A 27,407-nucleotide genomic window follows, 5' to 3' on the forward strand; every position below is an offset into this window, starting at 1 on the left:
TCATTTACAAAATAGACTCCAACACTCTACTCAGCAAATTGGATGCAGTCTATCACAGTGCCATCCGTTTTGTCACCAAAGCCCCATATACTACCCACCACTGCGGCCTGTATGCTCTCGTTGGCTGGCCCTCGCTTCATATTCGTCGCCAAACCCACTGGCTCCAGGTCATCTAAGTCTTTGCTAGGTAAAGCCTCGCCTTATCTCAGCTCACTGGTCACCATAGCAGCACCCATCCGTAGCACGCGCTCTAGCAGGTATATTTCACTGGTCACCCCCAAAGCCAACTCCTCCTTTGGCCGCCTTTCCTTCCAGTTCTCTGCTGCCAATGACTGGAACAAATTGCAAAATCACTGAAGCTGGAGACTCATATCTCCCTCACTAACTTTAAGCATCAGCTATCAGAGCAGCTTACAGATCATTGCACCTATACACAGCTCATCTATAATTTTTGCTCCTTTGCACCCAGTATCTCTACTTGCACGTTCATCTTCTGCACATCTATCACTCCAGTTTTTAATTGCTAAATTGGAATGATTTCGCCACTATGGCCTATTTATTGCCTTACCTCCCTAATCTTACTTCATTTGCACACACTGTATGTAGACTTTTCTATTGTGTTATTGACTGTACGTTTGTTTATTCCATGTGTAACTCTGTCGCACTGCTTTGCTGTATCTTGTCCAGGTCACAGTTGTAAATAAGAACTTGTTCTCAACTGGCCTACCTGGTTAAATAAAGGTGAAATAAAAATAAAATATTGAAATACATTTCATGTTCAATCAATTGAGTTATATTTTGCTACTTGTAGGTTACTGTCTGTAATTTGTCTCAATATATTTTATAATGTGTTGTGCCAAATCTTCATTTAGTGCATTAATATAGGGTAAGCATTGGAATAAGCTGCCTCTATCACGTTTCAGGGAAGACCCAGATGCAAGACAATGTCGAAGTAACAAAAGTTTATTGCTAGAACGGGGCAGGAAAAACCACAGGTCAAGGGCAGGCAGAGGTCAGTAATCCAGATCAGAGTCCAAAAGGTACAGAACAGCAGGCAGTCTCAGGGTCAGGGCAGAGAGAATGGTCAAAACCGGGAAAACTAGAAACAGACAGGAGCAAGGGGAAAAATGCTGGTAGGCTTGACGAACAAAACGAACTGGCAACAGACAAACAGAGTACACAGGTATAAATAGAGGCGGCAGGTAGCCTAGTGGTTAGAGCGTTGGGCCAGTAACTGAAAGGTTGCTTGATTGAATCCCCGAGCTGATAAGGAAAAAATCTGTCATTCTGCCCCTGAGCAAGGCAATTAACCTACTGTTCCCCGGGCGCCGAAGACATGTCTGTCGATTATGGCAGCCCCCCACACCTCTGTGATTCAGAGAGGTTGGGTTAAATGTGGAAGACACATTTCAGTTGAATCAAATCAAATCAAATGTATTTATATAGCCCTTCTTACATCAGCTGATGTCACAAAGTGCTGAACAGAAACCCAGCCTAAAACCCCAAACAGCAAGCAATGCAGGTGTAGAAGCACGGTGGCTAGGAAAAACTCCCTAGAAAGGCCAAAACCTAGGAAGAAACCTAGAGAGGAACCAGGCTATGAGGGGTGGCCAGTCCTCTTCTGGCTGTGCCGGGTGGAGATTATAACAGAACATGGCCAAGATGTTGAAATGTTCATAAATGACCAGCATGGTCAAATAATAATAATCACAGTAGTTGTCGAGGGTGCAGCAAGTCAGTACCTCAGGAGTAAATGTCAGTTGGCTTTTCATAGCTGATCATTAAGAGTATCTCTACCGCTCCTGCTGTCTCTAGAGAGTTGAAAACAGCCGATCTGGGACAGGTAGCACATCCGGTGAACAGGTCAGTGTTCCATAGCCGCAGGCAGAACAGTTGAAACTGGAGCAGCAGCACGGCCAGGTGGACTGGGGACAGCAAGGAGTCATCATGCCAGGTAGTCCTGAGGCATGGTCCTAGGGCTCAGGTCCTCCGAGAGAGAGAAAGACAGAGCATACATAAATTCACACAGGACACTGGATAAGACGAGAAGTACTCCAGATATAACAAACTGACCCTAGCCCCCCGACACATAAACTACTGCAGCATAAATACTGGAGGCTGAGACAGGAGGGGTCAGGAGACACTGTGGCCCCATCCGATGATACCCCCGGACAGGGCCAAACAGGAAGGAAATAACCCCACCCACTTTGCCAAAGCACAGCCCCCACACCACTAGAGGGATGTCTTCAACCACCAACTTACCATCCTGAGACAAGGCCGTGTATAGCCCACAAAGATCTCCGCCACGACACCAGACAGGAAGATCACGTCAGTGACTCAACCCACTCAAGTGACGCACCCCTCCTAGAGACGGCATGAAAGAGCACCAGTAAGCCAGTGACTCAGCCCTTGTAATAGGGTTAGAGGCAGAGAATCCCAGTGGAGAGAGGGGAACCGGCCAGGCAGAGACAGCAAGAGCGTTTTGTTGCTCCAGAGCCTTTCCGTTCACCTTCACACTCCTGGGTCAGACTACACTCAATAATATGACCCACTGAAGAGATGAGTCTCTCACATGGATAGGCAGACCATTCCATAAAAATGGAGCTCTATAGGCGAAAGCCCTGCCACCAGCTGTTTGCTTAGAAATTCTAGGGACAATTAGGAGGCCTGCGTCTTGTGACCATAGCGTACGTGTAGGTATGTACGGCAGGACCAAATCAGAAAGATAGGTAGGAGCAAGCCCATGTAATGCTTTGTAGGTTAGCAGTAAAACCTTGAAATCAGCCCTTGCCTTCTTAACAGGAAGCCAGTGTAGGGAGGCTAGCACTGGAGTAATATGATAAAATTTTGGGGTTCTAGTCAGGATTCTAGCAGCCGTATTTAGCACTAACTGAAGTTTATTTAGTGCTTTATCTGGGTAGCCGGAAAGTAGAGCATTGCAGTAGTCTAACCTAGAAGTAACAAAAGCATGGATTAATTTTTCTGCATCATTTTTGGACAGAAAGTTTCTGATTTTTGCAATGTTACGTAGATGGAAAAAAGCTGTCCTTGAAACAGTCTTGATATGTTCGTCAAAATAGAGATCAGGGTCCAGAGTAACGCCGAGGTCCTTCACAGTTTTATTTGAGACGACTTTACAACCATCAAGATTAATTGTCAGATTCAACAGAAGATCTCTTTGTTTCTTGGGACCTAGAACAAGCATCTCTGTTTTGTCCGAGTTTAAAAGTAGAAAGTTTGCAGCCATCCACTTCCTTATGTCTGAAACACAGGCTTCTAGCGAGGGCAATTTTGGGGCTTCACCATGTTTCATTGAAATGTACAGCTGTGTGTCATCCGCATAGCAGTGAAAGTTAACATTATGTGTTCGAATGACATCCCCAAGAGGTAAAATATATAGTGAAAACAATAGTGGTCCCAAAACGGAACCTTGAGGAACACCAAAATGTACAGTTGATTTGTCAGAGGACAAACCATTCACAGAGACAAACTGATATCTTTCCGACAGATAAGATCTAAACCAGGCCAGAACTTGTCCGTGTAGACCAATTTTGGTTTCCAATCTCTCCAAAAGAATGTGGTGATCGATGGTATCAAAGGCAGCACTAAGGTCTAGGACGAGGACAGATGCAGAGCCTCGGTCTGACGCCATTAAAAGGTCATTTACCACCTTCACAAGTGCAGTCTCAGTGCTATGATGGGGTCTAATATCAGACTGAAGCATTTCGTATACATTGTTAGTCTTCAGGAAGGCAGTGAGTTGCTGCGCAACAGCTTTTTCTAAAATTTTTGAGAGGAATGGAAGATTCGATATAGGCCGATAGTTTTTTATACACTGCTCAAAAAAATAAAGGGAACACTTAAACAACACAATGTAACTCCAAGTCAATCACACTTCTGTGAAATAAAACTGTCCACTTAGGAAGCAACACTGATTGACAATACATTTCACATGCTGTTGTGCAAATGGAATAGACAAAAGGTGGAAATTATAGGCAATTAGCAAGACACCCCCAATAAAGGAGTGATTCTTCAGGTGGTGACCAGAGACCACTTCTCAGTTCCTATGCTTCATGGCTGATGTTTTGGTCTCTTTTGAATGCTGGCGGTGCTCTCACTCTAGTGGTAGCATGAGACGGAGTCTACAACCCACACAAGTGGCTCAGGTAGTGCAGCTCATCCAGGATGGCACATCAATGCAAGCTGTGGCAAGAAGGTTTGCTGTGTCTGTCAGCGTAGTGTCCAGAGCATGGAGGCGCTACCAGGAGACAGGTCAGTACATCAGGAGACGTGGAGGAGGCCGTAGGAGGGCAACAACCCAGCAGCAGGACCGCTACCTCCGCCTTTGTGCAAGGAGGAGCACTGCCAGAGCCCTGCAAAATGACCTCCAGCAGGCCACAAATGTGCATGTGTCAGCATATGGTCTCACAAGGGGTCTGAGGATCTCATCTCGGTACCTAATGGCAGTCAGGCTACCTCTGGCGAGCACATGGAGGGCTGTGCGGCCCCACAAAGAAATGCCACCCCACACCATGACTGACCCACCGCCAAACCGGTCATGCTGGAGGATGTTGCAGGCAGCAGAACGTTCTCCACGGCGTCTCCAGACTCTGTCACGTCTGTCACATGTGCTCATGTGCTCAGTGTGAACCTGCTTTCATCTGTGAAGAGCACAGGGCGCCAGTGGCGAATTTGCCAATCTTGGTGTTCTCTGGCAAATGCCAAACGTCCTGCACGGTGTTGGGCTGTAAGCACTACCCCCACCTGTGGACGTCGGGCCCTCATACCACCCTCATGGAGTCTGTTTCTGACCGTTTGAGCAGACACATGCACATTTGTGGCCTGCTGGAGGTCATTTTGCAGGGCTCTGGCAGTGCTCCTCCTTGCATAAAGGCAGAGGTAGCGGTCCTGCTGCTGGGTTGTTGCCCTCCTACGGCCTCCTCCACGTCTCCTGATGTACTGGCCTGTCTCCTGGTAGCGCCTCCATGCTCTGGACACTACGCTGACAGACACAGCAAACCTTCTTGCCACAGCTCGCATTGATGTGCCATCCTGGATGAGCTGCACTACCTGAGCCACTTGTGTGGGTTGTAGACTCCGTCTCATGCTACCACTAGAGTGAGAGCACCGCCAGCATTCAAAAGAGACCAAAACATCAGCCAGGAAGCATAGGAACTGAGAAGTGGTCTGTGGTCACCACCTGCAGAATCACTCCTTTATTGGGGGTGTCTTGCTAATTGCCTATAATTTCCACCTTTTGTCTATTCCATTTGCACAACAGCATGTGAAATGTATTGTCAATCAGTGTTGCTTCCTAAGTAGACAGTTTGATTTCACAGAAGTGTGATTGACTTGGAGTTACATTGTGTTGTTTAAGTGTTCCCTTTATTTTTTTGAGCAGTGTATTTTCTGGGTCAAGATTTCGCTTTTTCAAGAGAGGCTTTATTACTGCCACTTTTAGTGAGTTTGGTACACATCCGGTGGATAGAGAGCCGTTTATTATGTTCAACATAGGCGGGCCGAGCACAGGAAACAGCTCTTTCAGTAGTTTAGTTGGAATAGGGTCCAGTATGCAGCTTGAAGGTTTAGAGAACATGATTATTTTCATCATTGTGTCAAGAGATATAGTACTAAAACACTTGAGTGTCTCCCTTGATCCTAGGTCCTGGCAGAGTTGTGCAGACTCAGGACAGCTGAGCTTTGGAGGAATACGCAGATTTAAAGAGGAGTCCGTAATTTGCTTTCTAATGATCATGATATTTTCCTCAAAGAAGTTCATGAATTTATTACTGCTGAAGTGAAAGCCATTCTCACTTGGGGAATGCTGCTTTTTAGTTAGCTTTGCGACAGTATCACAAATAAATTTAGGATTGTTCTTATTTTCCTCAATTAAGTTGGAAAAATAGGATGTTCGAGCAGCAGTGAGGGCTCTTCGATACTGCATGGTACTGTCTTTCCAAGCTAGTCAGAAGACTTCCAGTTTGGTGTGGCGCCATTTCCGTTCCAATTTTCTGGGAATTTTCTGTGTACCAGGGAGCTAGTTTCTTATGACAAATGTTTTTAGTTTTTAGGGGTGCAACTGCATCTAGGGTATTGCGCAAGGTTAAATTGAGTTCCTCAGTTAGGTGGTTAACTGATTTTTGTCCTTTGACGTCCTTGGGTAGGCAGAGGGAGTCTGGAAGGGCATCAAGGAATCTTTGTGTTGTCTGAGAATTTATAGCACGACTTTTGATGCTCCTTGGTTGGGGTCTGAGCAGATTATTTGTTGAGATTGCAAACGTAATAGAATGGTGGTCCGATAGTCCAGGATTATGAGGAAAAACATTAAGATCTACAACATTTATTCCATGGGACAAAACTAGGTCCAGAGTATGACTTTGACAGTGAGTAGGTCCAGAGACATGTTGGACAAAACCCACTGAGTCGATGATGGCTCCGAAAGACTTTTGGAGTGGGTCTGTGAACTTTTCCATGTGAATATTAAAATCACCAAAAATTAGAATATTATCTGCTATGACTACAAGGTCCGATAGGAATTCAGGGAACTCAGTGAGGAACGCTGTATATGCCCCAGGAGGCCTGTAAACAGTAGGTAGCAGGCAAGCCTGGAGAAGTGGGCCCACTCAAGGACCAAGGAGCCAACCGCATCAGGAATGAACATCCGGTTATCTGCCCCCCCAAGATGGGAGCTGTGGTGAAACGGTGTTTGAGATTCCGGAATGCCCGGTCAGCAGTTGGGGACCACGTGAACGGAACGTTGGGAGAGGTGAGTGCAGACAGGGGAAGCCAGGGTGCTGTAACCCTGGATAAAGCGGCGATGAAAGTTGGCGAATCCCAGGAAATGTAGCAGCTGCACCCTGGACGTAGGCTGGGGCCAATCCACCACCCTGCGATGATGTAACCCAGGAAGGGTATGGTGGAGCAACGGAATTCGCACTTCTCTGCTTTCACAAAAAGCTGGTTTGCCAGGAGGCGTTGGAGAACCAGTCGGACGTGGAGCACGTGTTCTTGGGTGGTCAGGGGGGAGACGAGGATGTCGTTGAGGAAGACTAACCGTTTCAAGATGTCGCAGAGAACATCATTAACCAGAGCCTGGAACACAGCTGGGGTGTTGTTAAGGCCAAATGGCATGACCAGATACTCGTAGTGAACGCTGGCCGTGTTGAAAGCCGTCTTTCACTCGTCCTCTTCCCGTATCCGCACCAGGTGGTAGGCATTCCGTAGGTCCAGCTTGGAGAACACGGTGGCCCCCTGGAGCGGCTCGAAGGCCGAGGAGATGAGTGGTAGTGGGTAGCGGTTCTTCACCATGATGTCATTGAGGCTCCGGTAGTCGATGAACGGGCGCAGGTACCCGAGAGGTCCGGGGCAACTACCGAGCCCTTAGGAAGACGTCCCGGGGCAGGCTGCGCTGACTTCTGGCAATGAGTGTGGCAGAACGGGCTCCAGACCATTATGGCACCAGCAGACCACTCAAAAAGGGGATTGTTTCGCTGGAGGCAAGATAATACCAATACCATGGGAACCTAAGGAGACTTAATGAGCAGAAATTGGATCGTCTCGCTGTGGTTCTCTGACACACGTAGGTTGATGGGGTGGTAATTGTGGGTGACCCGGCCTATATAGCACCCGTCCAGGGCTCAAACGTCCATGGGAATGGAAAGGGGCTGAGTGAGGATGCCCAGTCCATAATCACTTAACCGTTTGGTAAACCTATAGATTTTAAACTGTTTTTTCTACTACAGATTTTGAGAACTACATAACGAAAATTTATGTTTGTAAAGTATTAACATATAAAGTATGATATACTGTCATGTACTATTATGATGATGACTTATTATTTTACACAGAAAGTTTGAAACAATCTGATATGGACAAGATCAGAGATGTATTCTGCTTAACAATTAAGACTGAAGTCTTTGTGTTATCTGAAAATCCAAGTAAAAACTAAGGAAAACAGCAGTAAGTAAAGTTACTGCACTCTGGCTTTGTTCCACCATGTTTTGACTGCAGTTACTACGGTTTGCCTTGGTATTCTATCGCGTTCCGAGTTCAGGCCATCACGATCATGACACACCATGAGACACATTTGCTTTACCCATGTAGTTTTAAGGTCATACAAAGGCAGAGTGCAGTATCAGCAGTCCGCTTCCTGTCCCTCCTATCGCCATAGGTACACCTTCCTGAGAACTATGGCACTATACTTTGCTTAAACCTGTTCTGCCTTAAAGATTAGATGCCTTTAAAGATTAGAATGTTCCATTGTGGTTAGCCAAAAAGATGACAAAATATTTCACACATTCATCATTCAGGGTTACTGTCAGAGATATGGTCACATTTCTGTTTTGTCCATAACATTTTCCCTACTTGTAGCAGGTCGCATTTACATAAATCTTTTTCTATAACCAGGATTTCATGAGAAAATGTTTCTGCAGTGAAGGGTGTGTAATGCAAGTCAAGGTGTCCTTGGATGAATGTCAACAAGCTGTATAAACAGCATTGTTAAATGGCAACTCCGCCACTTTTCAACGTATTCATTATCTCCAGCATCAAACCGGGGCCTACATGTGAAAATGGTGTGTTTCTGTGGTGAAAAAGATTAGAAGAAAAGTTCTAAATGTAAGAAAAACTGTGATTTTCAAAACTGGCAATGAGTTTCTAGCCAGAGGGAGGGTATTTTCGTGCTCCCCGTGTTACTGCGAATCACATAGTGTTTGAAATATCACCATTTTTAAAAATGTAACTTTTGATGTCATCCGGTAGAACTTTAAGGTTATATTTTTTTCTACAAAATGAAGAAATGCAGCATTTTCACATACTGATTTGGAGCTAGAGATAATGAATGAGGTTGAAAAGTGGCAGTTAATTTGTGGAATTTCTTTCCTTCTTAATGTGTTTGAGCCAATCAGCTGTGTTATGACATGGTATGCAACCTTTATTAAACTAGGCAAGTTAGTTAGGAACAAATTCTTATTTACAATGTCGGCCTACCAGGGAACAGTGGGTTAACTGTCTTGTTCAGGGGCAGAAGACAGGTTTTTACCTTGTCAGCTCGGGGATTCGATCCAGCAAACTTTCGGTTACTGGCCCAACGCGCTAACCACTAGGCTACCTGCCGTAGGTGTGATATACAGAAAATATCCATATGGGGATGCCTTGCTTGACCACACCCTCCTTCCTTGCTCCTGGCCTGCCCTGCCTCTTCCACCAATCCATTTGTTTTTTATGGACAGAAAAGAGCAGAAGCTCTGAGCTGTCCGATCAGGTCCATTGTTTACTGATCGCAAGAACAGCTCAAATAAGCAAAGAGAAATGACAGTCCATCATTACTTTAAGACATGAAGGTCAGTTAATCCGGAAAAGGTCAAAAACTTTAAAAGTTTCTTCAAGTGCAGTCGAAAAAACCATCACGCGCTATCATGAAACTAGCTCTCATGAGGACCGCCAAAGGAAAGGAAGACCCAGAGTTACCTCTGCTGCAGAGGATACGTTCATTAGAGTTACCAGCCTCAGATATTGCAGCCCAAATAAATGCTTCACAGAGTTCAAGTAACAGACACATCTCAACATCAACTGCTCAGAGGAGACTACGTGAATCAGGCCATAGTTGAATTGCTGCAAAGAAACCACTACTAAAGGATACAAATAAGAGACTTTCTTGTGCCAAGAAACACGAGCAATGGACATTAGACCGGTGGAAATCTTTACTTTGGTCTGATAATTCCAAATTTGAGATTTTTGGTTCCAACCGCTGTGTCTTTGTGAGACGCAGAGTAGGTGAACAGATGATCTCTGCATGTGTGGATCCCACAATGAAGCATGGAGGAGGAGGTGTGATGGTGTGGGGGTGCTTGCTGGTGACACTGTCAAATTCAAGGCACGCTTAACCAGCATTATACAATGATACGCCATCCAATTTGGTTTGCGCTTAGTGGGGCTATCATTTGTTTTTCAACAGGACAATGACCCAACACACCTCCAGACTGTGTAAATTTATTTTATTTAACCTTTATTTAACTAGGCAAGTCAGGCTGTGTAAGGGCTATTTGACAAAGGAGGGATGGAGTGCTGTATCAGATGACTTGGCCTCCGCAATCACCTGACCTCAACCCAATTGAGATGGTTTGGGATGAGTTGGACCGCAGAGTGAAGGAAAATCAGCAAACAAGTGCTCAGCATATGTGGGAACTCCTTCAAGACTGTTGGGAAAGCATTCCAGGTGAAGCTGGTTGAGAGAATGCCAAGAGTGCTTTGAAGAATCAAAAATATATTTTTTATTTGTTTTAACACTTGTTTTGGTTACTACATGATTCCATATGTGTTATTTCATAGTTTTGATGTCTTCACTGTTATTCTACAATGTAGAAAATAGTACAAATAAAGAAAAACCCTGGAATGAGTAGGTGTCCAAAGTTTTGACTGGTACTGTATTTGAGGCTTGATGTTTTTTTCCCCAGGTGTATGAACAATGAGGAGAGTTACTGTGATGTCGATGAGAACCAATGGCCAAATGCTCAAGATTGATTCAAACTAGTGGCTGCTAAACGTTACGTTTCATTCAATTCCTTTGTTTCATTTGATTACAGTTATCGGTTTGGATTTTTGTACTAAGAGTTTAGAAAATTCATCACATACTTGTGATAATTGCACCAAAGCTAATGTAGAAAACTGTAAGCCTGGAAGGAACATTGGTACGGTATTGTGGGAAGCAACCATAGAGATGCATACAGCCCCACAGTGGAGGTGAACTAATACCCATAAAACCTAGCGGTCAAACAGGGAATTTTGACAAATGTCAACTTGTCCAAGAGATTTACAGGGTTATCAAAACATCACACCAGGGTAAGCCTACACGAAACACAGCTCTTATTTTAAATGTTTCTAAAATCCCCCATGGGAAAAATGAATGGTGGAAAAACAATTGGAACCTTTTTCCTGTTTGACCGCTAGGTTCTATGGGTATTACGACTCATACTGTGGTACTCTATAGAGGTCTCGAGTACCCAAAAGCCAGTTTTAGCATGGGCAGCACCATTGAGGACTTTCACCATTTTAAAGTAGTCAACTGGATGGGAACTAGATTCAGCCACGGGCCATTTTTCTTTTCTTGAGTGGATGGTCAAGGGGCCGGAACATAATAACAAATAATTTGTAGATGGCAAATTTGGGCAAGAAGCCCTTCTATGGAAGCAACCTGTTATACCCTGCATTCATAACCCAGTGGGAAGGTGGTATTTACCCATACAACTCTGAAAAATCCACTTGAATGCCCTTCCAACTGGTAATTACGAAAGGAAAACTCGTCTATCATACCTGAGCTCCGACTTCTCCCACATGCTGACCTCTGAAGTCAAGGAAGTGACCTCGATAACAGCATTTTCGGCAGTTAAATGCAACAACAAAACACAATTTCTTAAAAACAATCTATTAATGTGGTTTTTGAACACTATCATTTGTTTACAAGCATAATGGCTGTACTTTTAGTTTATGGTTGACAGAGCTTGTTGGTGAACTTGGCCATTAGCCAATCAGCATTCTATCAAGGAGTGAATGCATCCAACTAATATTTACGACGTCACAATTGGTCATTTCCACCATCCCACTTGGTTATGAAAGCAGCATAACCTGTCGCGACTAGTCTACTCTCCACCCACAAGGCACTATAATACAAATTCTACCCCTCACCCAAACTTCACAATTTTCCGGCATCGGTGGGTTATGGTCTCCATCAGTAGGCAATTTTTTTACAGTTTTCGTTTTAATAATTTAATCTAAATGGAACGATACATATTTATCATTGTGTTATTGGCGTGTTATCTGCGTGCGGTGCAGTGCTACAGCTCCGGAAAGGTGACTGGGGCGTGTGACAATATGACACCGCAACACAAAAAAGGCGCGCATCAAAGTCCCGCTCCATTCTCTGTCACCACTGACCGGTTTAGCTTTAAGGAGGGCGATGAAATCATAGGTGAGACATCATGTAGTTTCCTCTATTACTGGAGGGTTCATGCAGAGATATTGAACCCTCACTATAGGCCTATAGGCTTTATTAATCTATCTATGGTTTGGCTATTATAGGTAGATATGCTGAAAAGTAGATATGGAATGAATAACGGTCTCCATTTTCTATGGTGGTGTTTAAATCAACTAAACACTGTTGTTTACAGTCAGGCTCCTGGCAGCTTCCACTCCATTCATTGGGTTTATGTTACAAGCCAGAGAGGTTGGAGGAAGCAGTCCTCTGGGATCCTTCACTGTAACAAGTGGAGAAGCCCAGCTACTCAACTGCAACGGACTACCTGTGAGTCTATTCCCATAGAGACTGTATAATTCCATTTAATTCTGTTTATTCCCACCTATCTATTACCACCTGACCTATTGCCTGCTTTTCTGTTATGTTATGAGAGCTACAGTATTACATATAACCAGGGGCGTAACTTTGGTTTTAGTAGTGGGGGTGCATAACTATTTTTTTGTATTATTATTTTTATCCACTCGGATAAACACTCCAAACAGCCTACCCGACCACTCGGAGGTATCCGCATGGTTCTAAAGCACACCATTGCCTCGTTTTGTATCACATTCCAATGATAGGGAACCCGAGTGGTGCAGCGGTCTAAGGCACTGCATCTCAGTGCATGAGGCGTCACTACAGACACCCTGGTTCGAATCCAGGCTGTATCACATCCGGCCATGATGGAGTCCCATAGGGTGGCGCACAATTGGCGCCACCCGTCGTCTGGGTTGGCGCCTAGCAACGCCACCCGTCGTCACAATTGGCGCCTAGCGTCGTCTGGGTTTGGTCGGGGTAGGCCGTCATTGTAAATAAGAATTTGTTCTTAACTGACTTGCCTAGTTAAATAATGGTTAAAAAAATGCAATTTCAGAATGTGAAAGTTGCACCTCTGCATATAACATTGAAACAGTAATGGTTGTTTAGATCTTATAAATGTATTTATGAGACAGAAGAAAAAAACAGATCAGTTATTCCGTGTTCCTGCATGGGTCCTCCTGCTACCCTGTCAGGTAGAGTAGAGGCTGTAAGTCTACACTGAAAAACTTTAACAATGCAGTATAAAAATCAAAAATAGCAGTGTCAATATAGAAGTAAAAAATACAAATAAATGTAAGTGTCAATGCCAGTAGAGAAAGAACACAAGAATGTACATGTACTGATATGACTGCAGGGACACTGGTGATACAGTTGAAGTCGGAAGTTTACATACACCTTAGCCAAATACATTTAAAGTCAGTTTTTCACAATTCCTGACATTTAATCCTAGTAAAAATTAGGATAGGATCATAACTTTATTTTAAGAATGTGAAATGTCAGAATAATAGTAGAGAGAATGGTTTATTTCAGCTTTTATTTCTTTCATCACATTCCCAGTGGGTAAGAAGTTTACATACACTCAATTAGTATTTGGTAGCATTGCCTTTAAATTGTTTAACTTGGGTCAAACATTTCGGGTAGCCTTCCACAAGCTTCCCACAATAAGTTGGGTGAATTTTGGCCCAATCCTCCTGACAGAGCTGGCATGCTTTTTCAGTTCTGCCCACACATTTTCTATGGGATTGAGGTCAGGGCTTTGTGATGGCCACTTCAATACCTTGACTTTGTTGTCTTTAAGCCATTTTGCCACAACTTTGGAAGTATGCTTGGGGTCATTGACCATTTGGAAGACCCATTTGCGACCAAGCTTTAACTTCCTGACTGATGTCTTGAGATGTTGCTTCAATATATCCAGATCATTTTTCTTCCTCATAATGCCATCTATTTTGTGAAGTGCACCAGTCCCTCCTGCAGCAAAGCACCCCCACAACATGATGTTGCCACCCCCGTGCTTCACGGTTGGGATGGTGTTATTCGGCTTGCAAGCCTCCCCCTTTTTCCTCCAAACATAACGATGGTCATTATGGCCAAACAGTTCTATTTTTGTTTCATCAGACCAGAGGACATTTCGCCAAAAGTACGATCTTTGTCCCCATGTGCAGTTGCAAACCGTAGTCTGGCTTTTCTTATGGCGGTTTTGGAGCAGTGGCTTCTTCCTTGCTGAGTGGCCTTTCAGGTTATGTCAATATAGGACTCGTTTTACTGTGGATATAGATACTTTTGTACCTGTTTCCTCCAGCATCTTCACAAGGTCCTTTGCTGTTGTTCTGGGATTGATTTGCACTTTTCGCCCCAAAGTACGTTTATCTCTAGGAGACAGAACGCGTCTCCTTCCTGAGCGGTATGACGGCTGCGTGGTCCCATGGGGTTTATACTTGCGTACTATTATTTGTACAGATGAACGTGGTACCTTCAGGCGTTTGGAAATTGCGCCCAAGGATGAACCAGACTTTTTTCTGAGGTCTTGGCTGATTTCTTTTGATTTTCCCATGATGTCAAGCAAAGAGGCACTGAGTTTGAAGGGTGGCCTTGAAATATATCCACAGGTACACCACCAATTGACTCAAATGATGTCAATTAGCCTATCAGAAGCTTCTAAATCCATGACATAATTTTCTGGATTTTTCCAAGCTGTTTAAAGGCACAGTCAACTTAGGGTATGTAAACTTCTGACCCACTGGAATTGATATACAATGAATTATAAGTGAAATAATCTGTCTGTAAACAATTGTTGGAAAAGTTACTTGTCTCATGCACAAAAGTAGATGTCCTAACCGACTTGCCAAAGCTATAGTTTGTGAACAAGAAATTTGTGGAGTGGTTGAAAAACAAGTTTTAGTGACTCCAACCTAAGTATATGTAAATTTCCGACTTCAACTGTAGATGAGGTAGTTAAAAGCATACAAACAAGGGTAAAGAGGCTGAGAAAAAGGATATATTTATGTAAGGTTGTGTGTGTTTGTTTAACTATCCTTGTGGGCAAGGTAAAACAAGGAAAATTCGGGGACATTTTGCCGGTCCCCATGAGGAAAAACCCTATTTTAGGCTTAGGGACTAGGTTTTGGGTTACAATTAGGGTTGGGGTTAGGAGTTACGATTAGGTATAGTTTTAGGGGTTTAGGGTTATGGTTAGGTTAGGGTTAGATTTAGGGTTAGGGAAAATAGGATTTTGGATGGGAATCAATTCTTTGGTTCCCACAAGGATAGCAATAGAAAACTGTGTGTGTGTTAGGAGAGCACATCCTGTAATTGTGCATAATCAGTGCAGATCAAAAATAGTAACTAAAATATGTCAAACACCTATTTTTCAGTGGCAACTGACAAGACTATAGCTAACTAAATAGACCCAGAAAAAAACTATACCTAAGCAACAATTACTTTTCATTTCAGTTGACTAAAACGAGACGAAACAAAATGATCTCTGTGACTAAAATCTGACTACTAAATTGAATGGAATGAGAGTTTTTGGAGAGACTGAGAGCTTTTCAGTGATGAGCACAATTAATGAGCACAACAGCATTCGGAAGGATGCACCACACACAGCCTACATCAGCTGGTGAGCTGCGGGTGAGCAAGCTATGCAGACAGGCTCCGCCTTCGATTATAAACATTGCGCAGGAGACTTTAATGGCTGTGATAGGAGAACTGAGGATGGATCAACAACATTGTAGTTAATCCACAATACTAATCTAATTGACACAGTGAAAAGACGGAAGCATTTACAGAATAAGAACTATTCCAAAACATGCATTCTGTTTGCAATTCACTTTTTGTCCTGAAAACAAATTTTGGGCAAATAAAACACATTACTGAGTACCACGCTACATATTTTCAAGCATAGTGCTGGCTGCATCATGTTATGGGTATGCTTGTAATCGTTAAGGATTGGGGAGTTTTTCACGATAAAAATAAATGGAAAAGGAGCTAAGCACTGGCAAAATCCTAGAGGAAAACCTGGTTCAGTCTGCTTTCCCAAGATGACAGTGAATGTTCCGGAGTGGTAGAGTTACAGTTTTGACTTAACTTCTACAGGATCGGTGCCCCCCCCCCCCCCCCTCCCCGCGGGATGGTTGAGCTAACGTAGGCTAATGTGATTAGCATGAGGTTGTAAGTAACAGGAACATTTCCCACAAACTTCAAAGTGTTTCCTTTCAAATGGTATCAAGAATATGCCTATCCTTGCTTCAGGTCCTGAGCTACAGGCAGTTAGATTTGGGCAAGAAAATATTTAAAAAAGGGTCCGATCCTTTTAAATCTGCTTGAAAAATCTATGGCAAGACCTGAAAATGGTTGTCTAGCAATGATCAGCAACCAATTTGACAAAACATGAATAATTTTGAAAATAATAATGGGAAAATGTTGCACAATCCAGGTGTGGAAAGCTCTTATAGACTTACCCAGCAAGACTCACAGCTGTAAACGCTGCCAAAGGTGATTCTAACTTGTATTGACTCAGAGGGTTGAATACTTATCTAATCACGATATATTAGTGTTTTATTTTTCATGAATCTTTTATCTTTTACAATGTTAGACTTTTTCTTCCACTTTGACATTAGAGAATTTTGTGTAGATCGTTGACAAAAAAATGACAAATCAATTTTAATCCCACTTTGTAACACAACAAAATGTGGAAAAAGTCAAGGGGTGTGAATACTTTCTGAAGGCACTGTATAGCCTAAGGTTTGTATCACAACTAAAGTTGCATAATTAACTCTAAATTAAGCATATAGGAGGACCTGTTTCTAATGATCACTTTGTTAACCTCTCAACATAGAATAGCCGTATGTACACACTCCCTCAGAAATATCATTTCTATTTATTCAGCTATGTTGAATTGTATTCTTCTTACTATAAAATATTTTTAAATAATGCCACAGGAATTATTAAATTAGCTATTGTAGCCCACAGCCATATGACATTGCCAGATCAGGGCCTAACATATGGACGACTCAGAATATGCTATTTGGTTCTTCTGAAATAGACTACATTTTCTTCATATCATGTTTCTTTAGACCTGCCTTAAATAAATTATGGATTTATTGTGATTGTGTAGGTTATATTAAATTGATTTATTTGAGTTTTTAAAATTTATATTTTCCAAAGGTCTGCATCAGAGACAGGGAACTACTAGTGTCAAGCACTTCAGTGAGACTTTGACCATTCGCTTTCACAGGTAGCAAGACTGACTCTCCCCCACTCTGCCTATCCTGAACACCATCTCACCCTCTGGGCACTTAACAGTAAACCTGAGAGCTTGGACTTACGTGGTGGACACATCGAAGCTTTGTGCCCTTGCTGCTGACAATAAAAACAGGTCCCTCCCATCTGAACAAACTGCACGATCCCTTACTTACTCCTCCTAGACACAACCCCCCCAGAGTTACCTCCACCATCTTTGGTGTTCCTGGTGTCCCTTATGCCTCTGAAGCTTCTTGGAGTGGATGCTGCAGGTTGTGATGGGCTCCTTTTCGTATGTTGAGGTACTGCAGTGCCAGCTTGGCCGCCATAAGCCCATCCTTGGGCTCGTGCTCTCGGACCCAGGTCCGAGTGTTGTGTGGCAGAACTTGTAGAAGTTGCTCGAGGATGACGACCTCACCGATCTTGTCCTGTGTCTTCTCCGGTCGAACCCATCGGCAGTAGAAGTCCCTGAGGCGGTGGGAAGTCTTCGTCTGTGACTCTCCCGATGGTGTCGATCCAGCTCTGAAGCGTTGAAGGTAGGTCTCTGGAGAGATGTCCAACTTCACCAGCAGTGCTTCCTTCAGGTCCTTGTAGACTATGGACAACCCCTCATCAGTTGCTGTGTAAGCCTCTATGGCCTTTCCCTTGAGCAATGAATTTAGACGGCAGCCCACTCTTCCTCTTGCCACCGCCACGCCTTGGCCATTCGTTAAAAACCTCAGCAGGTTGTTTTCAATGTCCACCCTCTGCTGGTAAGAAGGCATTTTCGGCTCCTTCCTCGGGAATGCTGGAGGGTTGACATTGGTGCTGCTGGACTGGTCTCCTGGTGCTGGGGTTGGGGTTGAGGTTGAGGTTAACATCATTGCTACTTCAAAACCCTGCTGTGGAGTTGAAGTCCTTGCTATGTCAACCCTCAGTCGACTTGGTGTTGGCAGACCCATTCATGGGCTCTGGCTGGCAAGCTCAGCTTGGGAGACGTGAGGGATGTGAGGTTAGATTGTCATAGACCCCGGAACTCCTGCTTGAGGTCTTTGTCCCGCCTCTCCAGGCTACCATGGTTGGATGTGGTTCTGGGTCCTTCAGTCGGCTGCTCACATGGACCTTCTCTGGTTGTATCTGATGATTCCATTGGCAGCTCACGCAGGTCTGAAAACCTTTACCTTACGCAAATGTTTGCGGCGCAGGTAGGTTCTGTCGCTTGTATTTTCAATCTATTGACGCATTGCGCGTGATGCACAATATGTAAACAATAGCTGAATATAGTCGACAAAGGGAACGTTTCCTCGCAATCAGCTGGAAGTTCGGCGAGGCTCGGCCATATTGTGCAAGTGTTTGTCACATGTGAATTGCATCAGTATTGAAAATAAAAAATGTAAATAAAAATTAAATACAGACCAGCATACTGAAGGTCAAGTTGATAACACTACTCTGTCGATATTTGATGTCACATTCTTACCTGCTAAAGGACCAACCTCACGGACAACCGGTAAAGTATAATTTTATTCATCATTCTGGCTGGTAGAGGTCGTGAGAGGAAACTTTGCTCAACCAAACGCACATATCTGCCCAAAGTAGAATTCTATGCAATTCAACGTCGGGTCTTCAGGCTAAGTTAAATTTTTTATTTTATTTCACCTTTATTTAACTAGGTAAATATTTGATCAAATAGGGCTATCTTCTGTATACCACCCCTACCTTGTCACAACAAAGCTGATTGGCTCAAATGCATTAAGAAGGAAACTTTTAACAAGGCACACCTGTTAATGCATTCCAGATAACTACCTCATGAAGCTGGTTGAAAGAGTGCCAAGAGTGGGCAAAGCTGTCATCAAGGCAAAGGGTGGCTACTTTGAATAATCTCAAATATAAAATATATTTTGATTTGTTTAACACTTCTTTGGTTGCTACATGATTCCGTATGTGTTATTTCATAGTTTTGATGTCTTCACTGTTATTCTACAATGTAGAAAATAGTAAGAATACAGAAAAACCCTTGAATAAGTAGGTGTGTCCAAACTTTTGACTGGTACTGTATATATACTGCCTGAATCTCAGGTGGGAACAGTTCCGGCGACCTTTATGATTGCACATTCGGCAAATCACCAGCAGACGGAGTTTCCTTTGAATCCATTTTCCCATTCACTGTGTTGGTGGTGCTCATAAAATGTATCATATCTCAAAGGTGGCACCACAGGTCCCAGAGTGGTGGGGCGATTTTTTTCTTCTTCCTGAATGTAACCAGGTAAAACTCAGAAACCTGATTGTAGCAGGCACCTTAAGGGTTCCCCTATTTCCTGGGGCAAGTAGACTGAGAAGTCGGGAGAGTTGAGCCTGCTCTGTGGTTGCCCCTTGGAAAGTGGGAGCGCGCTCTGCTTTCTTTGAAGACGAATGTCTTTTGAGATATTCATATTTTGAATGTTGAATAAATTAAAGTATATTTTTGAATATCAGAATCGAGACATACTCCATATTTTGGAGCACACCATCAGGAGTATAATGACACAGATGTTGTCTGTAACATGTACGGTTCACGGATCATAGGATCTTACAGGAGGCATGTATACAGTGCATTCGGAAAGTATTCAGACCCCTTGACATTTTGTTACGTGACAGCCTTATTCTAAAATGGATTAAGTTGTCCTCCTCAATCTACACACAATACCCCATAATGACAAAGCAAAAATAGGTTTTTAAAAAACGGAAATAATGATGCTGACACCACCAAGTTTCACCATAGCGATGGTGCCAGGTTTCCTCCAGACATGACGCTTTGCATTCAGGCCAAATAGTTCAATCTTGCTTTCATCAGACCAAAGATTCTTGTTTCTCATGTTCTGAGAGTCCTTCAGGTGCCTTTTGGCAAACTCCAAGCAGGCTGTCATGTGCCTTTTACTGAGGAGTGGCTTCCGTCTGGCCACTCAGAGATGGTTGTCCTTCTGGAAGGTTATCCCATCTCCACAGAGGAATTCTGGAGCTCTGTCAGACTGACCATCGGGTTCTTGGTCACCTCCCTGACCAAGGACCTTCTCCCCCGATTGCTCAGTTTGGCCAGGCGGCCAGCTTCTGGAAGAGTCTTGGTTGATCCAAACGTCTTCCATTTAAGAATGATGGAGGCCACTGTTCTTGGGGACCTTCAATGCTGCAGAAATGTTTTGGTACCCTTCCCTCGACACAATCCTGTCTCGGAGCTGTCGTGTCTTTGCTTATCGTTAAATTGAAGATTTATAGTTTTTATAAAATATTCCTGTAATTAGGGATTACGCTATCACTTGAGTAATAACGTAACTAATTAACTATGAATTCGAGGGCACCAGGGAAAGTTATTAGATTACAAAGTTATAATTTCCCAATATAACCTTTCAGATATTTTCATATCTGATCAATAGTCTTCTGATTAATGATTTATTTACTGTACCTCACGTCAGTCTCATTCCAAACGTCGTAAATCGTTGATTATCTGCACGAACCCAGTCTTCACTATGAGTCATCCATACATCAATTGTCTTAAATCATTTATTTATTACTAACTAATTAATTCACAGAAATGCATAAACAAACAAACAAACTTAAAATAGTTACATGAAATGATGGGAGCAATATGCCCTAGTGGGCTGAACCGGCATGGCGGCTTGTTAGACAAAAGGGATGGATGGGGGGTCGATTCAGAAGTCACTACAGAGTATACTCTTTATAACAATTGACATGCTAATCCTTACACATGAACGCTCACTCATTCGGGAACAATTGCAATCAATATATATATATTTACGCTCATTGTTTGTGTCGTCTTGATCGTCGGAGAGAAGTTCGTTTTGTTGGAGCTCCTTTTGTCGTAGTTATTGTGGATTGTTCAGAGTGACATTCGTTATAGAATGCTTGTTTCGGCGGTTGTCTTTCTTCGCGTTCAATGATACCGAATTCCTAGCTGCAGACTAGTAGTCAATATCAAAACTTGTTCTTATTAGTATAAGAGTTTTAACCACGTGGTATGGTTAAAACTTCAGCAATGTTACATTCAACCTTCGTTCTCCCCATTGAGGATAAACATGGTCTAAATGGTAATTTCTTAAAGTTGACTTTTATTCAGATAGCAGAGAGGGGTGGTTCCATGGTCTCTGACCCAACTGGCTCAGGGGCGGTCCTTGGATTTAGTTCAAATACAACAGGGAGTTGTATTTTCCTTCGTTAAACAGTTCAAAATCATATTACACAATTATACAAACAGTATCATACTCACTCATTCATTTTATACAACACACAGATGTAAACCTCATATCTGAGGTTATTATATAAACAGCGGTATGGTAATGTGGTCCCACAGTCTCACATGAGTTTCCCACATGGGGACAAATGGACATGTTAATAGCTAGGATCTTCACCGAGCTTTCCTACTTTTGCAGGAACATGAAATATGTTCGTACCTCAAGTTCTGTGAGGTGGAAGAGAATTCCTTTGTCCTGAAAGTTTACCCTCTCTCTTAATACTGTTTGTGGTGGGGGGATTCTCAGGAATTTACGACATCTCTCTGTGATCACCGCATGGGTTGTGGTAGGAAAGGGAGAGGCAGAGAGAGGGGGATGGGGTTTGAAGTACCCAAGCAGGCAACATCATGACAGAGCTCTACGGACAATTCCTTCGACTTAATGGCTTGGTTTTTGCTCTGACATGCAATGTCAATTGTTGGACCTTATATAGCCAGGTGTGTGCCTTTCCAAATCATGTCCAATTAATTTAATTTACCACAGGTGGACTCCAATCAAGTTGTAGAAACATCTCAAGGATTATCAATGGAAACAGGATGCACCTGAGCTCAATTTAGAGGCTCCATGGAAAAAGCTCTGAATACTTATGTAAATAAGGAATTTCTAAAAACCTGTTTTCACTTTGTCATTATGGGGTATTGTGTGTAGATTGACAAGGAAAACATTTAATTTAATACATTTTAGATTAAGGCTGTAAAATAACATTATTTGGAAAAAGTCAAGGGGTCTGAATACTTTCCCAATAATGCACTGTAGGTCTAAAAGGGCCTAAAATGGCCACTTTCATCATGATGCCACCCCCCCCCCCCACCTAATTGTTTTAATACAAATGTAAAAAGCATAACAAACATCCCTCCTCCCAATTAAATGTTTATGTGAGAATAGCCAGAACAATCTAAGAAACCCTAAATATCTTTGGGTCTCCCTGGCATGGAATCACACTGTTGCATCTGAATAAAACTAAATCTTCATGGATCCTTTTTTCCCCTTCCTTTTCTCAGAATTCTGCAGTTTCTCACACATCAGATTCACCTAAATCCTCCATCCAGGGAATATGGAGGGCCGACATATCAGGCAACCTCAACTCCATCCAATTCAGGTGATTCACCCATCCAATATCCCCTAGCTCGTGAAGCAGAATGTTCACGTCTTATACCCTGGGGCCCGGTTTCCGGTACACAGATTAAGCCTCGTTCTTGACTAAAACACACTTTCAATGGAAAATCCGTCCCTTAATGTTATTACATTGCTTTACTATTGTTCTGCCATGCCATTTTTACAGTGCATCCTTTGTAAAAGATTACTCCACCTTCTGGGTTGGAGTGAGAAGTTCTCCAGTTACATACAACGTTGCTGCTGCACCCTCAACTAACAGCAAATCCATATCCATCCCCTCTACCTCCTCCTTCGCCTCATCCTCAAAAGTGAGTAAGATTACATGCACACAATAATAGGATTATTGTGAATATTCAGATTAATATAATAATTTGATTAAAACATTTGCATGCTTTGCAAGAAGAATGATTTCCCTAATAATCCTGTTTATTTGGACACAAAATCAGGCTACTGATGGGACTTTGATAAATGTGGAAAATTGCCAATCAAAATATACGTGCTACCATGTTATTTTTGGGAAGCCTATTTGATTCTGACTTCTGACATTTTTAACTCCCTTCACTCGTGCAAAGGAGGGAGGCTTGCACTGGTGATTTTATCACATGCGCAGATCAAATACACTGCTGGAACTACGATTAAGGTGTTTACACTCTTCAAAGGTGCTATCTAGAACCCAAAAGGGATATTTGGCTGTCCCCACAGGAGAACCCTTTGAAGAACCCCTTTTGGTTCCATGTAGAACCCTTTTGGTTCCAAGTAGAATCATTTTGGGTTCCATGTAGAACCCTTTTCACAGAGGGTTCTACATAGAACGCAAAAGAGTTCTACCCTGGAACTAAAAAGGGTTCTACCTGGAACCTTAAAGTCTCCTTCTATGGGGACAGCTGCAGAACCCTTTTGGAACCCTTTTTTATAAGAGTGTACATGTCCTAATAATTCTAAAGTTTGCTCAGAAACCAGATGTTTTAATCAGCGTATGCTTACTTAGATTATGAATTTACGCCAATTAAGATAAGCAGAGTAAGGTGTTTACATGACTAATGCCATACTCGGCCTACTGCCATAATCAGTTTAATATCGAATTATTAGTGTGCATGTAAATGTACTCAGTATTTCCATTGAAATCCTTAGTACTTATGGTAATAGATAATAGTACAAATATGTTTTATCTAAACATAAACTTGTCTTAACAATGTATCACAAGTGTAATTGATAGTCTATCAAAAGGGGATATTTGTATTTGTCCTGTTTCATTGCATGTAGAAGTGGGTAACCTGTACGAGCGTGAGGTGTGAAATGGAAATGTGTTTTTTGCATTTCCCAACTCCCCGAGAGTGGGGTCATTGACGGCGACCCTGGAGCAATTAGGGTTAAGTGCCTTGCTCAAAGGCAGATCAACAGATTTTTCACCTTGTCGGGTCAGGGATTCGAACTAGCAACCTTTCAGTTACTGGCCCAACGCTCTAACCTCTAGGCTACCTGCCGCTCACTCTCAGACAATATTGTCATATTACATTTTCAAACAAACAATAACATTTATTTTTACATCAGTTGTCCCAAAGTGCTTTACAATAACATTGAATATGTTTGTAATAGTTGTCCAACTCCAGCACTGGATGTGGCAGCACTAAGGTCTGTTTCAGCCAACCTCTGAACTGTGACCCTGGGGTCAGTCCAGACTGTTACTTCCTGTCTGCTATGACTTCTCCCGGTGATACAGCCATCCAGCTGGAGATGACTGGCCCTTCAGATGGCTACATCGCCATCGGCTTCTCAGATGACCAGAGGATGGTAATGTAGCCTTTTCAGAAGTAGTGCATGCACATCCTGCAATTCAATATGCTTATCCAAATTTCGAGGCACTCGTCCAGATACTTTCACTTCAATGAAAACGGTGAACAAGTTTATTTTTAAAACGAAGAGGGATTGTATGAGGGCAGTTGGAAGGGAGCCAATAAACTGCAGGAGCATTCAACAGTATGCTATTTTTATTTTATGAATTTTTGTTTATTGTACCCTGCACCTTCAAGTGGCCTGTGGCAGGGTTGATTGTGTTCCTCTCATAATCTGTTTTCCTCTGCATCACATAAGGGAAATGATGACATCTATATTTGTGGACGGGACAGTGGCGGGCTCATCCAATTGCAACACGCCTTTTCAACAGGAAGGAAGATACCGGACATACTTCCTCTGGTACTTGCTTGCTATTATGACATATGAAAAGCTAAGAGGATGATAGAAATTGAATATGGACTGGAATTAAAGTTCTGATTTGACTGATTTGAAATGCAATGTACCTCCAACCCTGATGCTATAATGACTCACAAAACAATCGGTAATGACTCAAATGTCTCTTGTTTGTCCTTTTCTAGGGAAATGTTTCTGATGTTAAATCCTCAGTGAATAATAGTATCATTAGCTGTTCCTTTACGACTAGGAACCCCATTTCAACTCAGCGGTCCGGAGGGTCCAGTTCCCTCTACTATCTCATGATCGTTCACGGACCCTCCAGTACTGGTACAGTATGAGCCAAAAGTTTACAACATTGTAGCACCAGTCCTGTTACAGAGGAAGTGGTTGTGTCCCTCTGTCATTTTATTTACATAGTGCTATGACATCTTTAGATAATAATGACTGACATTACATGGACATGGAAGACGGGATCTTAACTCAGCGCTCCTACTCTGAGATATTTTATGAATACGGGCCCTGTTATTTAATAAGTATTCAAATATTGTGGGCCTGGTACTGATGAAGAAAGCGGTCTGCTTCAGTCAAGCAGTCATATGTTTCATAATATCCTTTTATTCTATTTCTCTTCCATTTCACTTTTCGGTTGACTTTGACAGGGACAATCGGCTTTCACACTGGCACCTTCATCACTGACACTAAAGTGGATATTTCAAGTCCTCAAGTTGTTACAAGTGAAAAAGAGCCACCTATTATTAAAGCACATGGTAAGGTTGCCGTTTCCTTGGTGAGAAGAGTTTGCATGCATAACCTCAAACAAATTGTTATACGGTAATACACTGATTATAACTACATATACAAGCTTATAGATTTGTGTATTGATTATGGATGATTGATTTATTATCCTGTTGTACTTCAGGTTCCCTGATGTTGATATCGTGGATGACCACAGGTAGTTTGGGAATGATCATAGCCAGGTATCTGAAAGGTGTGGCCAAGGGGAAACATTATTTTGGGAAAGATGTTTGGTTTCTGGTGAGTTTCTATAATACTGTCCCTAATGTGTTAGTGTAACAAAATTAGATTGTACCGTAAGTTAGATTGTACTTGAAATATTTTCACTGCTATCGAATTGGTGCCTTTTCTACGTATAGCGTGACTGGGAGAGTGTGTCAAGCAGGCGAGGAAGCTATACTGTTAATTAAGCAAGCAGACTGACGTCCGTCAAGTTTCAAATTTCAAGTTTTATTAGTCGTATGTACGGGATACACATGGTATACACTGTCCAACAATATGCTGACTTGCAGGTTCCTTCTCGACAATACAACAACAATAAGAAAACAAATATATAAGAAAATGAACATAAAAATTAGTAATGTTTTTAGTTCCAAATAATAATGTCATATAATCTGTACTCTTGACTTGCATGTTCCTCAGGCGCACGTGTCTCTTATGACACTCACTGTTGCCGCCACCATCATCGCCTTCATTTTGGCCTTCTCAGAAGTTGGAGGCTGGAGTGGGGTATGTATCATAAACCTTTACTGCGCGCCGATTGTTATTTAAAACAAACAGACCTATCTGACAAATGCTGTGCCGTCTACAGTTTTATGAAACCTACTCTATTATGGAAGGCTCAGATAATTGAAATAGTTATGAGAGACAGTTTATGAGCCCAGTGTGTTTATAGGGAGCCCATCTGTGTTTATAGGGAGCCCATCCTGTGTTGGGCTGCATCGTTATGATCCTGGCCTTCTTCCAGCCAATCGCTGCCATGTTCCGATGTGGACCTCAACATCACTGGTAAGGGTTCCAGACTCATACCTAGTGTATGTCAGTTTGCTCATGTGTATGTAAATCCAAAAGTGGCTTGTTTTCTCAAGGTAATGTATTATTTTTGTGTTATTGTTTTTTCACAGGCGATTCCTCTTCAATTGGTCGCATGCTTTGAATGCAGTGGCAATAAAACTTTTAGCTGGTAAGGAACTGTGATCATGACATTGTTTTTTGTTGGATTTTATTAGCATAGTACAAAGTACCGTATCTTCTCAGCCAATATCTGTCAAACATGTTTGCTGTTGCACTACTACCATGTTAGTAATTGTGTTGACATTATCTTCCAGTGGCAGCCATATTCACTGGGCTGTCGTATTTTGACACCTCTGAGGATGGTTGGCTTCTGAAGGTGATGGGGGGGTTTGTTGGATGGGAGGCAACGATGTACATCCTGCTAGAACTCCACATGCGCTGGAAGCTCAATGGTGAGATCAAATACATAATGATATCGATCTTAATTTAGTTAAATTCAGGTTGATGATATATGGCCCCCTATAATATTGAATAACCTCATATTGTGGATCTGCCATATAACTTTTGTCGGCCTCTTGGCCTACGTCAAAAGCTCTGACGAAGGACAAGAGGCCGACACGTAAGCTTGAATAAACAAAGTGATACAAGCAAGAGAAGTGTGCAGGTTTCTCTTTTCTTTTCAAATACTTCAATATAACTTTGGTTGTTCTTCTAGATCATGCAGAGAGTGCTTCTGAATCGGTACGCTGAATCCCACCATTTAATCCCACACATTTAAATGTACTTATTGTGTCAGTGAATTAGTAAGTGACTCATTCTTAACAACTATTTTGTCTGCCACGGCTGTACTTGACTTTTCATTTCTCCCCCAGACAAGAATGGAGTTGTTACTGCTGGTCTTGTTTTTCCTTGGAAATATAGCCTTTTTGGTGGCACTACTTGTTGGAATTGGCTCGTCATGA

The 27,407-nt window shown here is 42.6% G+C and overlaps 1 protein-coding gene across 1 annotated transcript; it reads left to right on the forward strand.

Annotated features, from left to right (window-relative positions):
* The first annotated feature begins 4,489 nt into the window (after positions 1-4,489).
* Positions 4,490-27,407, forward strand: LOC120049115 (putative ferric-chelate reductase 1). Its single transcript, XM_038995357.1, has 16 exons — positions 4,490-4,517; positions 11,789-11,965; positions 12,165-12,298; positions 22,332-22,429; positions 22,613-22,754; positions 24,043-24,237; positions 24,538-24,639; positions 24,819-24,963; positions 25,296-25,403; positions 25,556-25,671; positions 26,074-26,160; positions 26,348-26,439; positions 26,556-26,614; positions 26,760-26,897; positions 27,161-27,186; positions 27,318-27,407. The coding sequence occupies exons 1-16, from the start codon at positions 4,490-4,492 to the stop codon at positions 27,405-27,407; spliced, it is 1,737 nt and encodes a 578-aa protein (XP_038851285.1).

This window comes from Salvelinus namaycush, chromosome 6 (genome assembly GCF_016432855.1).
Source record: "Salvelinus namaycush isolate Seneca chromosome 6, SaNama_1.0, whole genome shotgun sequence".
Taxonomy (NCBI): Eukaryota; Metazoa; Chordata; class Actinopteri; order Salmoniformes; family Salmonidae; genus Salvelinus; species Salvelinus namaycush.